This window comes from Centroberyx affinis, unplaced genomic scaffold (genome assembly GCF_046629955.1).
Source record: "Centroberyx affinis isolate AG114_WGS23_722 - 3 ecotype Tasmania unplaced genomic scaffold, CSIRO-AGI_Caff_v1 ptg002586l_1, whole genome shotgun sequence".
Taxonomy (NCBI): domain Eukaryota; kingdom Metazoa; phylum Chordata; class Actinopteri; order Beryciformes; family Berycidae; genus Centroberyx; species Centroberyx affinis.
The window spans coordinates 195,523-207,368 of NW_027280791.1; the positions used below are offsets into that span (position 1 = coordinate 195,523).

Here is an 11,846-nt window from a genome sequence, read left to right on the forward strand (position 1 = left end):
ACAGTTTACGACTTTATTGTAGGTGCAAATAGAAACCTGAGCATAGTGACAGTCTCAGCCTCACCCCCAAAAATGTTGGGACTTATTTTTTTGGGTGTCAGTCATCTTTTCCCTCAGTGAACAAGTTTGTAACCGCTGGAAGACAGAGCGAGCGTTGTCAAGCATTTGGATCACCGCTTGTGTCTCAAAAAGCCTTGAATGCTCCGATAGAGTCAAAGTTGGATTAAAGTGTATACAAGTCTAAAATGCCCTTCAATAATGCCACTAAAATCAGAACACTCTACATGTCTTTATGCGATTATGCTTTATCAGAAAATGCTGTTTACATGGCAATTTCTTGTACAGAGTATTGTCTTAATCAGGCTAATATCGGATTATTGCTGTCCATGTAAATGTGGTTATTGTCAAGAATGATATGAACTTTAGGCACAGCTCTCTTGTTGTACTGTTCAGTTCAGTGATTACACCCAACTGTTACACCGACGCTTAACGTGAACTTTGGTAGTACCTTGGGTTGTTCAGCTTCCTGGACAACAGTGTAACACTGAAATCCGGTCAAACTGAAAGCTTATAAACATACAGAAAGCAACTTAAAAACAATTCAGCAGCATGCAGAATCTGCTTTGCTCGCGTTCGTTTATGTGCTAGAAGTGTCATTTTCAGACCTGTTCCTCCATACAATGGCAGAGAATGGAGAGAGACAAAAACTCAATTCTCCAATCGTCTCTACCGGAGCAACAGATAACAGAGAATCGCCGATTTTGCGGTTATATCATGTCTAGGAAGCTGCACAACCCAAGGTACTGCCAAGGTTCATCATCACTCTAAGCTGTCCCGTCCCATCCTGAACTCTGTATACGACAGAATCGGACCACTGACCTATAATTAAGGACAGGACACAACTGTACTGATCTTTCCCAGCTGAGCATGGGTTTTAACAACATGGGTTTCCAACCTGACTTGTGTTTATGTTTGCAGCCGGAGGGTAAATTGTGGCTCCAGCACAGACAGGGGCACCGTATTTACTGCCATTGACTTTCATGAGACGACGATCTCTGTGCTGCTGGAGACACACAAGACCTGTCAGCCATCCAGCACTGAGTTCAGTTACTGTGGAGTAATGCTATTTGAAATCAGAATATATGGAGAGTCATTATGGGAAAAAAGAAGGGGCAACATGTTAAAGCAGATATCGACTTCCTAAAAGACCTCTGCATTGATTTAGTGACAACCTACATTGATTTTTATGTTCAGGTACTATGATCCTAACAGAAGCGTACTGTATTCACGGGAAAAAAAAAATCAGCCTGGTTCTTCTGAATTAATGACATCTTTTCTCATGATTATGAGGTATAATTATGATAAATTATGTCATTAATTCAGATAATTGAGGATGTCATTATTTCAGAAAAGATGAACGCACGGTTCCGTATTTTGAGAGAAATGTGGATTGAACCAAGAAGGAGAAGTCAGTGTGCCAGAGGGCAGCTGATTGCTAACAGCACCAAATCGTTAACGACATCAACATTAATCTTAGAGCGTAGTTACATGGTTTTTAGCTGTTTCTGGTATGCAGTGGCATGAAGTCGTTTTCTAATTAATTAATTTTGTTCACGGCTGCCAGCTATTCAAATCTATTATGTCACTGCTGTGTCCACAAGTGCACAAGGAACTAGAATAATTCCACATGCCTGCACTGAAAAGGCAAGATGGAAACAAATAGAAAAATCACTGTGAATCACTCATATAATATGTGTGTGAAGGGTTTGATTATGTTTCAATTACATATTTTGTATTGCTTTTATTGTGTGCTGCAATTTGCTTAGAAGCAAACCAGGAGGGGGGGGGGGGGGGATAGATTATATTTTAGAAAGAAACAGCTGTATTGAATATTTTTTTGAGCCTTTGCAATAAACTGAACTTTATTTCATTCTAGTGCTAAAAGAAATTTACCAGGAAAATATGCCTGTATGCCTGAACAATCACTCTTGGTACTGGCACTGTGCCCGCAATGCAGTCCTCCATTCATTATCAATGGAACAGCTATAGGATTTGTCTTTTAGAGCCTCAGCCAGGCTTTGTTTCAGCTTTCCGTGGGTTCATGTTCACAAATCATAGCAATTTGTGTCCACCACAGGACTATTTTATATAGATTTACAGCACCAATGAATTGTTAGGATGAATCATCAAGTAAGGAACATGTGAGTATACCACACATTTCTCTGTATTCTCTGTAACATCCAAGATGGAAAATGTACTACATTTCACTAATTGTTGCATTAGGGTGGAAAGACATCACACGATTTCTTGCACAACAATGAAAACATGTATTTACCCAAAGCAGATTGAGTTAGTACACTTGCTCTGTTTCATTTACAGGTATTTACAGAGAGGAGTTGCCAGTGCAATCAGTCTCTGTTAGCCAATGAGCAGCTCAGCTGGAGCTTTGTGTATGTGTGTGTCTATGTGTGCGCATGTGTGTGTGTGTACAGTATGTGTATGTGTGTGTTGTCATAACATTTAGGCTGCTGCCGTCTCTTTAAATACCATCCTAGTAAGTAAATATTAAGATCCGTGAGATATTAACATTACAATATTATCTATGAACAATGACTTTTCTGTCCCTGATCTTTTTCATTTGCGTGTGACGGTCTAGCTGGCAAATCAAGATCTTAACCTGATGTAACCTGATCATGTCGGCAAACGAAATCTTAAAGGATCATAGTGCATCATATTGTATTGTATTGTATTGTATCGTATTAGTCTGTCCATTAACAAAAGCAAAAAGAGTCCACCATTACACTCTATAAGTACATAATGAAAAGCTCCCAAATGCATAATTTACTTACAACGCTATGCAACAACATGATGTAAATACATTTATCTGTGTGCTATGGAGAGAACTGTACATATTTTTAAATTCTATTGTTTGTATATCTGCCCATGGAGCCTGAGGCCCTTGCACAGGTGTTGATGGTCAAAAAATGACACGCTTATTAACCATTGTACATGTACAGTGTGTCACTATGTGGGTGTGATGTGTTGAGAAAAGTTGACAATAAAAAAGTATGTGCGGGAACTCAGACATTTTAATAAACGGCGTGCAACCATTAAAAAGTACTTACAAAAAAAAAAGCTGCACTCGTGAGCAATGAATAATTTGGGAAACCATTTAGCTACTTCCCAAAATGTTATCACCACTTGAACATGCCATTATAACTCAAACAAAATGGCATGGAGAGACTTATTCCAATTAAATTTCTGCTGGCAGACAGAACTTATCACTTCATGTACTAGAACATATCATCTTAGCGCTCAGCAAGACAGAAAATAGTAAACAGAACAGTGGGAAATGTTGGCAAATCAGCAACACTAATGCCAGAAACCTTTTTTATTTATTTATTTATTTTTAAGTATTTTTGTACTTCAGCAGGCCATTTGGCAATGCACAATACCAAAATATACCTGGACAAAAATCTGGCCAAAATAACTGCATTTATTAACAAAAAGCAGTGACAAACTTAAAAGTGCAAGGGCAAAAAACAAAAACAAAACAGAAAGAAAGAAAAAAAGAGAACTTATTTTAGTACATCATGTTTGCACATACATTACATACATTACACACTTGCATTGCATTGTCACACCTGTGTAAGTACATTTTGCATCAGAGAGAATTTCTTACTTTAAACAGTATTATTGTGTAATTTTCCATAGGTTAATATACAGGCTAATACACTGCAATAAGACCATTGTAAGCTAAAGTCTTTACCCAAATCCGACACCAGTGGTTTATCTAGTGACTTCGCCATTCTAGCCTGATCTGAGCTTAATCACTTGAAGAAACTGAACACACTGTAACAAGAAAAAAACTGTTGGAAAAAGTTTAGGCGGGTCCTTCAATTTGAAATGGTACACAGACCCTGTTTGCCTCATTGAAAATAATGAGTCCTTTAGGACTTCATGATGAAGCTACAAATCTTTTCATCTGTTTCATTCGTTACTCAACATTGTTATTAATCACGATCATCGTTAGTAATGAAACAGCACTACTTATTAAGTCAACTGATTAGCTTAAATAGTACCAGCATGTCTTTCCTGTAATGAGAGCTTACATCCATTCATCACAAAAGCATCCACAGTGTTTTCCCTAATCTGACAGCCACTGTAACGTGGGGTTTGGATTCTGTGCTGCACAGCCTTTTGAATAGGAGTGCTGCATGTTTAATAGGGATCTGATACATATATTTCCATAAATAATATTTGATCTGATGGAAACGGACACGCTAATGCCCATATGCTCTTCACAGACGTGCACACACACACACAGACACACACACACACACACACCCCCACGCAAATAAATAGAGATGTGCACATACATACACATGCACAAACAAATACAGATGCATACAGACATGGACACATATGGGCATGGGTACGCACGCACACACACACACACACACACACACACACACACAGAAAGCAGGTGGTGGTTTGACTTTTCTCATTTTCTAACTGTCCTTCTAGGCCTGATTTTGTGTTTTGTATCCCCAGGCTTCATTCTGTCGTTCTGTTCCCATTGGAAGGCAAAGTTGGTCAGTGTTAGTAATGTATTTAAGGAGTGAAAGAATGGCATGTATATGTATGTATATGAGTGTTAGGGTCTAACATTCAAACATGAGATCGACATAGGAGATGAAGAGGTTTCTTTACTCGAGTCAGGACTGGTGACATGTCATATTTATGAAAATAAAAGGGAATATATGAAAATCTGGCCATGAACGAAACATCATTGTATTTTCCAACATTACATTTGTTTCAGCGTTCGAGGCTGCCTCTATACTGAAAAGACAATACATCTTCCTGTTACTTGCTGTCTAATGCAGTGTAACATTGAGTCCCTTGCTGCATAATCTCTGAAAATGAGAGCTGCATGTTTATCAGCGATCTGATGCAAAAGTTTGACTTTGACTAGAGTTTAGACAGAGACATTATCCTCTTGAATGGGTTATATGGTGCCACTGTTAAAGTACAAATTCTTCAGAGAAATACTGCTCCAGAGTGAAGGACATTTATTTGCATTCTAACCTTCAGTGACTGTGTCAAATTGTATTGCCAATAATCTATTTTATGGCAACTCTTTCAACATCCTCAAAGAAATTCCTCTTTTCACAAAACGTATTCTCGCATATTCACCACTGTTATGTTGCCTTTAGTGCAGAAACTTCAGCCTTCAGCAAAGAAATGCAACTCTCTTAACAGGAAGCAATCTGTAACTAAAAACTAAACTAAAAATTATTAACAACTAAAAAACAGTAAAAACGGCTTCTATAAAGAGAGACGTTACACATTTACAGTGCATGCACTCCCACACCAGCTTGATCGCTGGTTGTCAGTATGAAAGTTGACTATACAAACATTCACATCACCAACAAGGAAAAGGTCCAGTGACCCTGGGGTCTAATGTATGCATTTCCCTCAAGGTAGTTTTGGTGTAATTAATGGAATTATTCAAGCTTGTTTCCATTTCTCAGAACTGTCAGTGAATGCTAATTTGGCAAACATTTCTAAGATTATTTTGCCCCTGAGGGCTGTCTTGCAATTAGCAGAAATTCACATAATGTTAAAATAAAGCTCCAAGTCTCAGGAGTTATTTTACAATGCCATCTCTATGACCTGTTTCTCTAGCCAAGCATTGTTAGTAGGGATGGGACGATATGCTTATCTCACGATGTGATTCAATACGTGATAGGGGGTTCGCAATTTCAATACAACCACAATACTATGTAATAAATAAAAGTTTCACAGTCAACAAAGTCTGACTGTGCAGAATTATGTTTATTTCTGAGCCACAAATCTTTCTAGCAATGGCATTGGCTTGTTAGAATGTAAACAACAATATAAAAATGTCATTACAAAGTGCAAATAATATAATTTGGATGGAGAGCTTGTGAAATTGTGATGGGCAAGCCGTCTCATTTGTGATTACTACAGCAGAGTAAAACGGAGCTAATATCACGATTCATTTTTCTGTCCCACGATACATATTGTCACATTTTTGTATTGCGATATATTGAATTTCGATATATCGTCCCATCCCTAATTGCTAATAATCCCAAGTATCCCAGTGTCTGTACTGTTTTTTTGACTCATATTTAGGTTTGCTTTTTCACACTCATACAGTCACACTCGATCCATCCACTTGTCGGCCACTGAGCAGCTCCACTGGCCCGGCTGCAGATTCAGCGCCTTGTTCAAGTGCAGCTCAACGGTGGTTGTTGAGGGTAAAGAGAGCATTATTCATTCACTTTCCCAAATCATGTTTTACTAGACAGTCCAGGCATTTAAGCTAAAAAAAAAACCTATAAGCTCGCTTCTCTAACATTCAAAACACAGCAAGCCCAAAGCTCTCCCTGAAAGCAGCTCACTTATCCACTACCTGCTCCAGCGGCATGGCACTAATGGCTGACCCGGCACTCTGATCCCTCTGAGGAAGATGAATATACATGGACATATGTGTTTCTCAGAGGCATATGCAAAGCAACACATTTCTAAGCACACAATCTGCAATATAGTGGCTGGATGCTGTAAATTCCTAAACTGCTTGAGCATGCCTATCAAACCGGCTCTCCTGTAACTCCAAGAGAAAGGCGCAGGATCTTGGTTGATCCGTGAGCGGAGGCGTCCTGCGGTGCTGGAGTTTCCCTTGCCGTGAAACACCATGCCTTCAGCAGGCTTTTACTCTGGACCCGGGCACTTTGGCCGTGATCCGGAGCGCCGGCAGAGGAGGAGGAGACCGAGAGCGTCCTGCAGCAGGCCCACGAGGGACCAGCATCTTGAGGTTGGGCTGAGAGAGTAGGGGTATTAGACGTGTGGCCTGGAGTCAAGGAGCAGGAACTGAGAGGGCCCCCAAGTCTGAGGCAGCGACCACGGAGAACATTGAGGAAGGCTTTCTTGAACTCCTGGCTGAAGCACGGGTAGATAATGGGGTTAATGCAGCTGTTGAGGTAACCCAGCCAGAAGGTTATCTTAAAGACGGTTTCAGAGGGTTTGAAGGATGGGAAGATGGATCCTGGAGAACATACAGATCAACAGAGAGAGAGAGACACACACACTGATGGACACAAATAAATACATATATTACGACAGACATACACCCTGAACAAATGCCAGTTACCCTGAGATTAATGTCCCAGGCTGTATTAATGGCTGTTCATTTCCAGACACAACGCTCATTGACAGCTTGAAGGTGTGGCGCCATTGATGAGCACAGTCACATAGTTTAATGATCCGGTACAAATATTAAATTAAGTAAGCAATACAAACTGTTCCACAATGGTTGCAGCTGCAGTGGAAGCCAGGCAATCATGCAAAAGTGCTTTAGCACAAAACAGGTTTTTCATCTCGAAGGGTCATCTAAGAGAACCGAGTCGAGCCACAAAAAAATCCAGTGGTCATTCAAGTCCTCGGTCTGTGAATCTCTGACTATCATTACTTCAAAGCTTGAATGAGCATTGTGCTGTGAGCCATAGAGCTCTGTCTCAATTGAGATGCATAACTACTCTGTAATGTCTGGTTGCCTTGGGAGGCTACAGGGTGACTGAGAATGCCTGCCAGCATTACAGCCCATCAAGCCTCATGCTTGTTATCTATAATGGCCTTCATAAGAAGGAGCAATAGTTTGGCTCATTCCATTTCATCTCAGAGCAGAAGCCCATTTTGCTCCAATGTGGTGTTTTATTTGTTCTATTTTGTTGCTAGTAATTGAATTTCTTGATGTCCCTTCTAAGAAACACAAACAGCAGAGAGGTAAGGTGGCGCCGGGCAGGAGGAAGGTCCCACACGATGTTGTGTTTGTACAGCAAAACATAACATCATAAGCAACATAATATGAATTTTTCAGGCCTCAGAATGTTTTTTTGCATCACAACAGTACTGTATGTTACAGTGCAGAGGGGCAACTGTGATATCTACATTACAAAATTGTTGACTGTGCACCCTCTCAACAAGATAATAGTTGGTTATACGACATCTCCAGATGATGAGTTTGACCCCAATGTCTACATCATCTTGAATAATTGATTTTTTGCCCTCATCCTTGATAAAGGACATTACAGTCTGTGTAATCATTACACTTTCAGGATTAATCTCATTATCTGTGACCTGGGAGGGAAGCACTGACAGAATAACAGCGAGGTTATTACTGCCCCGCTACCACAATCACTTGTCTCAGTCTCCCCATGCTGAGTTTTTCAGAAGCAATTAAGATTTCAGATTGTGCAATGGTTGATTTCTGTCCTTCTTAGTTTAGTCATTTATTATCACAAGAGCCATCTTTGTAGAGTCTGATTATCATGATTCAAGTATCATTATTAATGAAGACTTAAGACTATCTCAAAAAGAATGCTTAGCAGACATGTACCTTCTCCTGGCCCTCCTGATGTCCTGTCATTGTCATTATGCATTTATCTAATGCTCTTATCTAGAGTGACTTGCAATGACTGCAGCAGCGGAATAAACTCATAAAAGTTCATTCATTTCTATTCAGTTTTGCTTCAGCTAAATTGTGGATTTATATTTTAAATTGATTTGCATTGCATGTATATCAGAATGGACTCCATTAGGTTCTGAATGAATTCAGTCACTTTTTAAGAGGATATAGCTCCTCAAATATTCTGGTAAAACAAATTATTAGACCTGCATTTATTTTCAATTTTATGGTTCTCTTATTCTTTGTCATTCTCACTCAGTGTGAAGCTATGAAGTGCAGCAGAGCCTATGGGATACCTACCGATGGGTAAAACCACGAAAAAAGGGAGCCAGCAGAGAACAAAACAGCCGACAACAATGCCAAGGGTCTTGGCTGCCTTCTTCTCTCTAGAGAACTTCAGCAGATTCATTAGGGCAAAGGTGGTGCGTCGATGCCTCGTGATCCCCACCTCACCCTCGCCCCGCTGCCTCCCCGTCGCGGGGGCATTCCCTCGGTGTATCCTCAGCATCACCCCCTCGGTCTCCATCCCTTCCCTCCTCCTGCCATTCTTCAAGCCTCGTGTCCCCCTCCTGGCCACAACATACACACGGCAGTACATGGCCAGGATGACAGCCAGAGGAATATAGAAAGATCCCAGTGCAGAGAACAGGGCATAGCCTGGCTCCTCTGTGATTCGGCACACCGTCTCCTCTTCCGGGTCCGGCTCCTTCCAGCCGAACAGAGGGCCGACAGAAATGGCAGCCGAGAGTCCCCAGAGAGCGAGCACGGCGGCCAGGCCGCGCCGCTCGGTAGCCATGGCGGGGTAGCGCAGAGGGTAGCTGACAGCCAGGTAGCGGTCGATAGAGATTACACACAGGCTAAGGATGGAGGCGGTGCAGCAGAGGACGTCCAGCGCAGCCCAGGCGCTGCAGAAAGCCCGGCCAAACACCCATCTGCCAAGAGCCTCCGAGGTGGCAGAGAAGGGCAGCACGGCAGAGCTGAGGAGCAGATCTGCTGCCGCCAGGTTGGCAATGAAGTAGTGTGTCACAGAGCGCAAGTGGCGGTGGCATACCACAGACAGGATGACCAGGATGTTGCCAAGAACCCCGAAGATGACAAACACCCCCAGCACCAGCCCCAAAATCACCGCTTTGGTTACATCCACCTCTGGGTAGGCGGAGGAGCTGCAGTTGGGACAGCTCTCTGCCACAGAGAAAACACTCATGTTCTCACCAGCGGGAACCATTGTAATCCTTTAGGGTATACCAATTTGTTAAATGTCTTATGGATTAATTAATGTCATGCCACATCTGCTACCGAATTACTACAGAGTCAACTGTCTGCCTCTTTCCTCTCCTAGTAATTCAAAAGATTAAAGCTTCGCCTCCTGCATAAGTCGTCATTCCAGTCCGTTTGTGGGTGCCAGCAGCTCTTGCCAATGCTCCACTGCTCACGTGGCCTTGGCAGGAGGTTGGAAAAAATGGCATATCAAGAATGAGAAACACTGCCACAATTTGCCATACTTAGTCCAGAGCAGCTTGTGGATCATTAACAAAAAATAACAAATACTAATGTTTTAAGTGACAGTCACTGGAGGATTTTGGACATCATGTTAAGTCTTGATGAAAGGCTTTACTTGGAGGAAACCTGTTAAAACATGAGAGAGAAGACAGATGTTACACAGCATGTTCACCAAGGCTTTGATCTCACTGGATTATAAATACAAAAATATAAACTGGCTCATTACCACTTTACTGGTATACCTTCTTTAGCAGTGTAGGGATAAATAAGGTTTTTACATCTAAAAGAGAACACGGACAATACGAAAGGTAATTTAGTAAAAAATAACATGAAAAAGCATCCCAGTTTATGATTATAGGGTAAAAACATAACAGTTTTTTTTCGGAGGAGACAGCCTCTCCGTCTACAGATATTTCTCACTTTATAAGAGAAAACAGGGGTTCTGCCTGATTGAACTGAGTGGCACTCGCCATTTACTTTTCATCAAAAAAACATTACAACCTATCTCTCTTTTTACCTCTGTGTGTAAACAACCTCAAACATCCCATTACTACAATTTTATTTTGATTTAAACTTTATTTAACCAGGCAGTTCTATTGAGAAAGAAATTGTATTTACAATGACCCCAGTCCTTAATCAAAACAACCCCAATGTCATTTTCTTCTACTATCGACAGTCTTTTAAATCCAGACACTCCTGCCTGTTTTAACAGTCAAGCGTCTGTGCTGTCTGTGAAGAATTTGCACCATTTTTTAAAGACAAAATAGTCAACAGCAGAGCTGGGTTTTTTTTAACCTTTCTGTTACTACTCTCTGGGATCTCCATCCTTTTACTTGGTCAATGAAGAGGCAATCAGTATCACCATTAGGAAGATGAACTCAGCTACCTGTGTTTTCACGCTATTCCTACAAAGCTTTTTATTGATACCTTTCACTGCCTCTCACTGGATACAACTAAGATAATACACTATTTCCTCCAATTAGGCTTCTTCAACAAAAGCCCAAACCCTCTGCTTAAGAAATCCAATGTGGGCAATGCTGACCGTAACAATTATAGACCCATTTCTAACCTCCCCTTCCTTGGCAAACTTTTTGAGAAGATTGTTCTCAGCCAGCTATATAATCACCTAATCAAAACCGGCACTTCAGACAAATTCCAGTCAGGTATTCGAGCCAACCACAGTACTGAAACAGCCCTACTAAAAGCAGTTAATCATCTAAGAACTACTGCTGATGCAAATAAAGTGTCTGTCCACATCATTCTAGATCGATTGATACAATTGACCACAGTATTTTAATTGACAGACTTGAGAAATGGGTAGGTATCTCTGATACTGTTCTTGATTGGGAGACAGTTCTTTGTAAGCTTGGGTGATTATGTATCTCAGACAGCTGATATTAATTATGGCATTTTTCAAGGAAGTATTTTCGGCCCTATTTTATTTTCTCTATGTTTGCTCCCACTTGCTCACATTATTAGGCATCACCACGTCAACTACCATTACTATGCAGACGACACACTCGCCGAGCACTTTATTAGGAACACGGTGTTCCTAATAAAGTGCTCAGTACTAATACTGGGTATGTATCAGCTACCAAAGTGACATCCGTTGGACGTGTTGTGCATTCTGAGATGCTTTTCTGCTTACCACAGCTGTAAAGAGGTTATCTGAGTTACTGAAGCTTTTCTGTCAACTCCAACCAGTCTGACCATTCTCCTCTGACCTCTCTCATCAACAAGGCTTTTCCGTCCGCAGAACTGCCGCTCACTGGGTGTTTTTTGTTTTTCGCACCATTCTGTGTAAACTCTAGAGACTGTTGTGCATGAAAATCCCAGGCGATCAGCAGTTTCAGAA

At 41.1% G+C, this 11,846-nt stretch overlaps 1 protein-coding gene across 1 annotated transcript; it reads right to left on the reverse strand.

The window, feature by feature from the left end:
• Positions 1 to 6,617: 6,617 nt before the first annotated feature.
• On the reverse strand, positions 6,618 to 9,728 carry LOC139656946 (alpha-1A adrenergic receptor-like). Its single transcript, XM_071534594.1, has 2 exons — positions 8,792 to 9,728; positions 6,618 to 7,072 (listed from the first exon to the last, which is right to left on the reverse strand). The coding sequence occupies exons 1-2, from the start codon at positions 9,714 to 9,716 to the stop codon at positions 6,618 to 6,620; spliced, it is 1,380 nt and encodes a 459-aa protein (XP_071390695.1). The 5' UTR covers positions 9,717 to 9,728.
• Positions 9,729 to 11,846: the final 2,118 nt, after the last annotated feature.

What these genes read in the sequence shown, in the direction of transcription:
- LOC139656946 (XM_071534594.1), bottom strand. Translation starts at nt 9,716, where the DNA reads ATGGTTCCCGCTGGTGAGAACATGAGTGTTTTCTCTGTGGCAGAGAGC. An exon ending in TTTCGTGGTTTTACCCATCG is followed by an intron (nt 7,073 to 8,791) that starts GTAGGTATCCCA and finishes TATGTTCTCCAG; the next exon opens with GATCCATCTTCCCATCCTTC.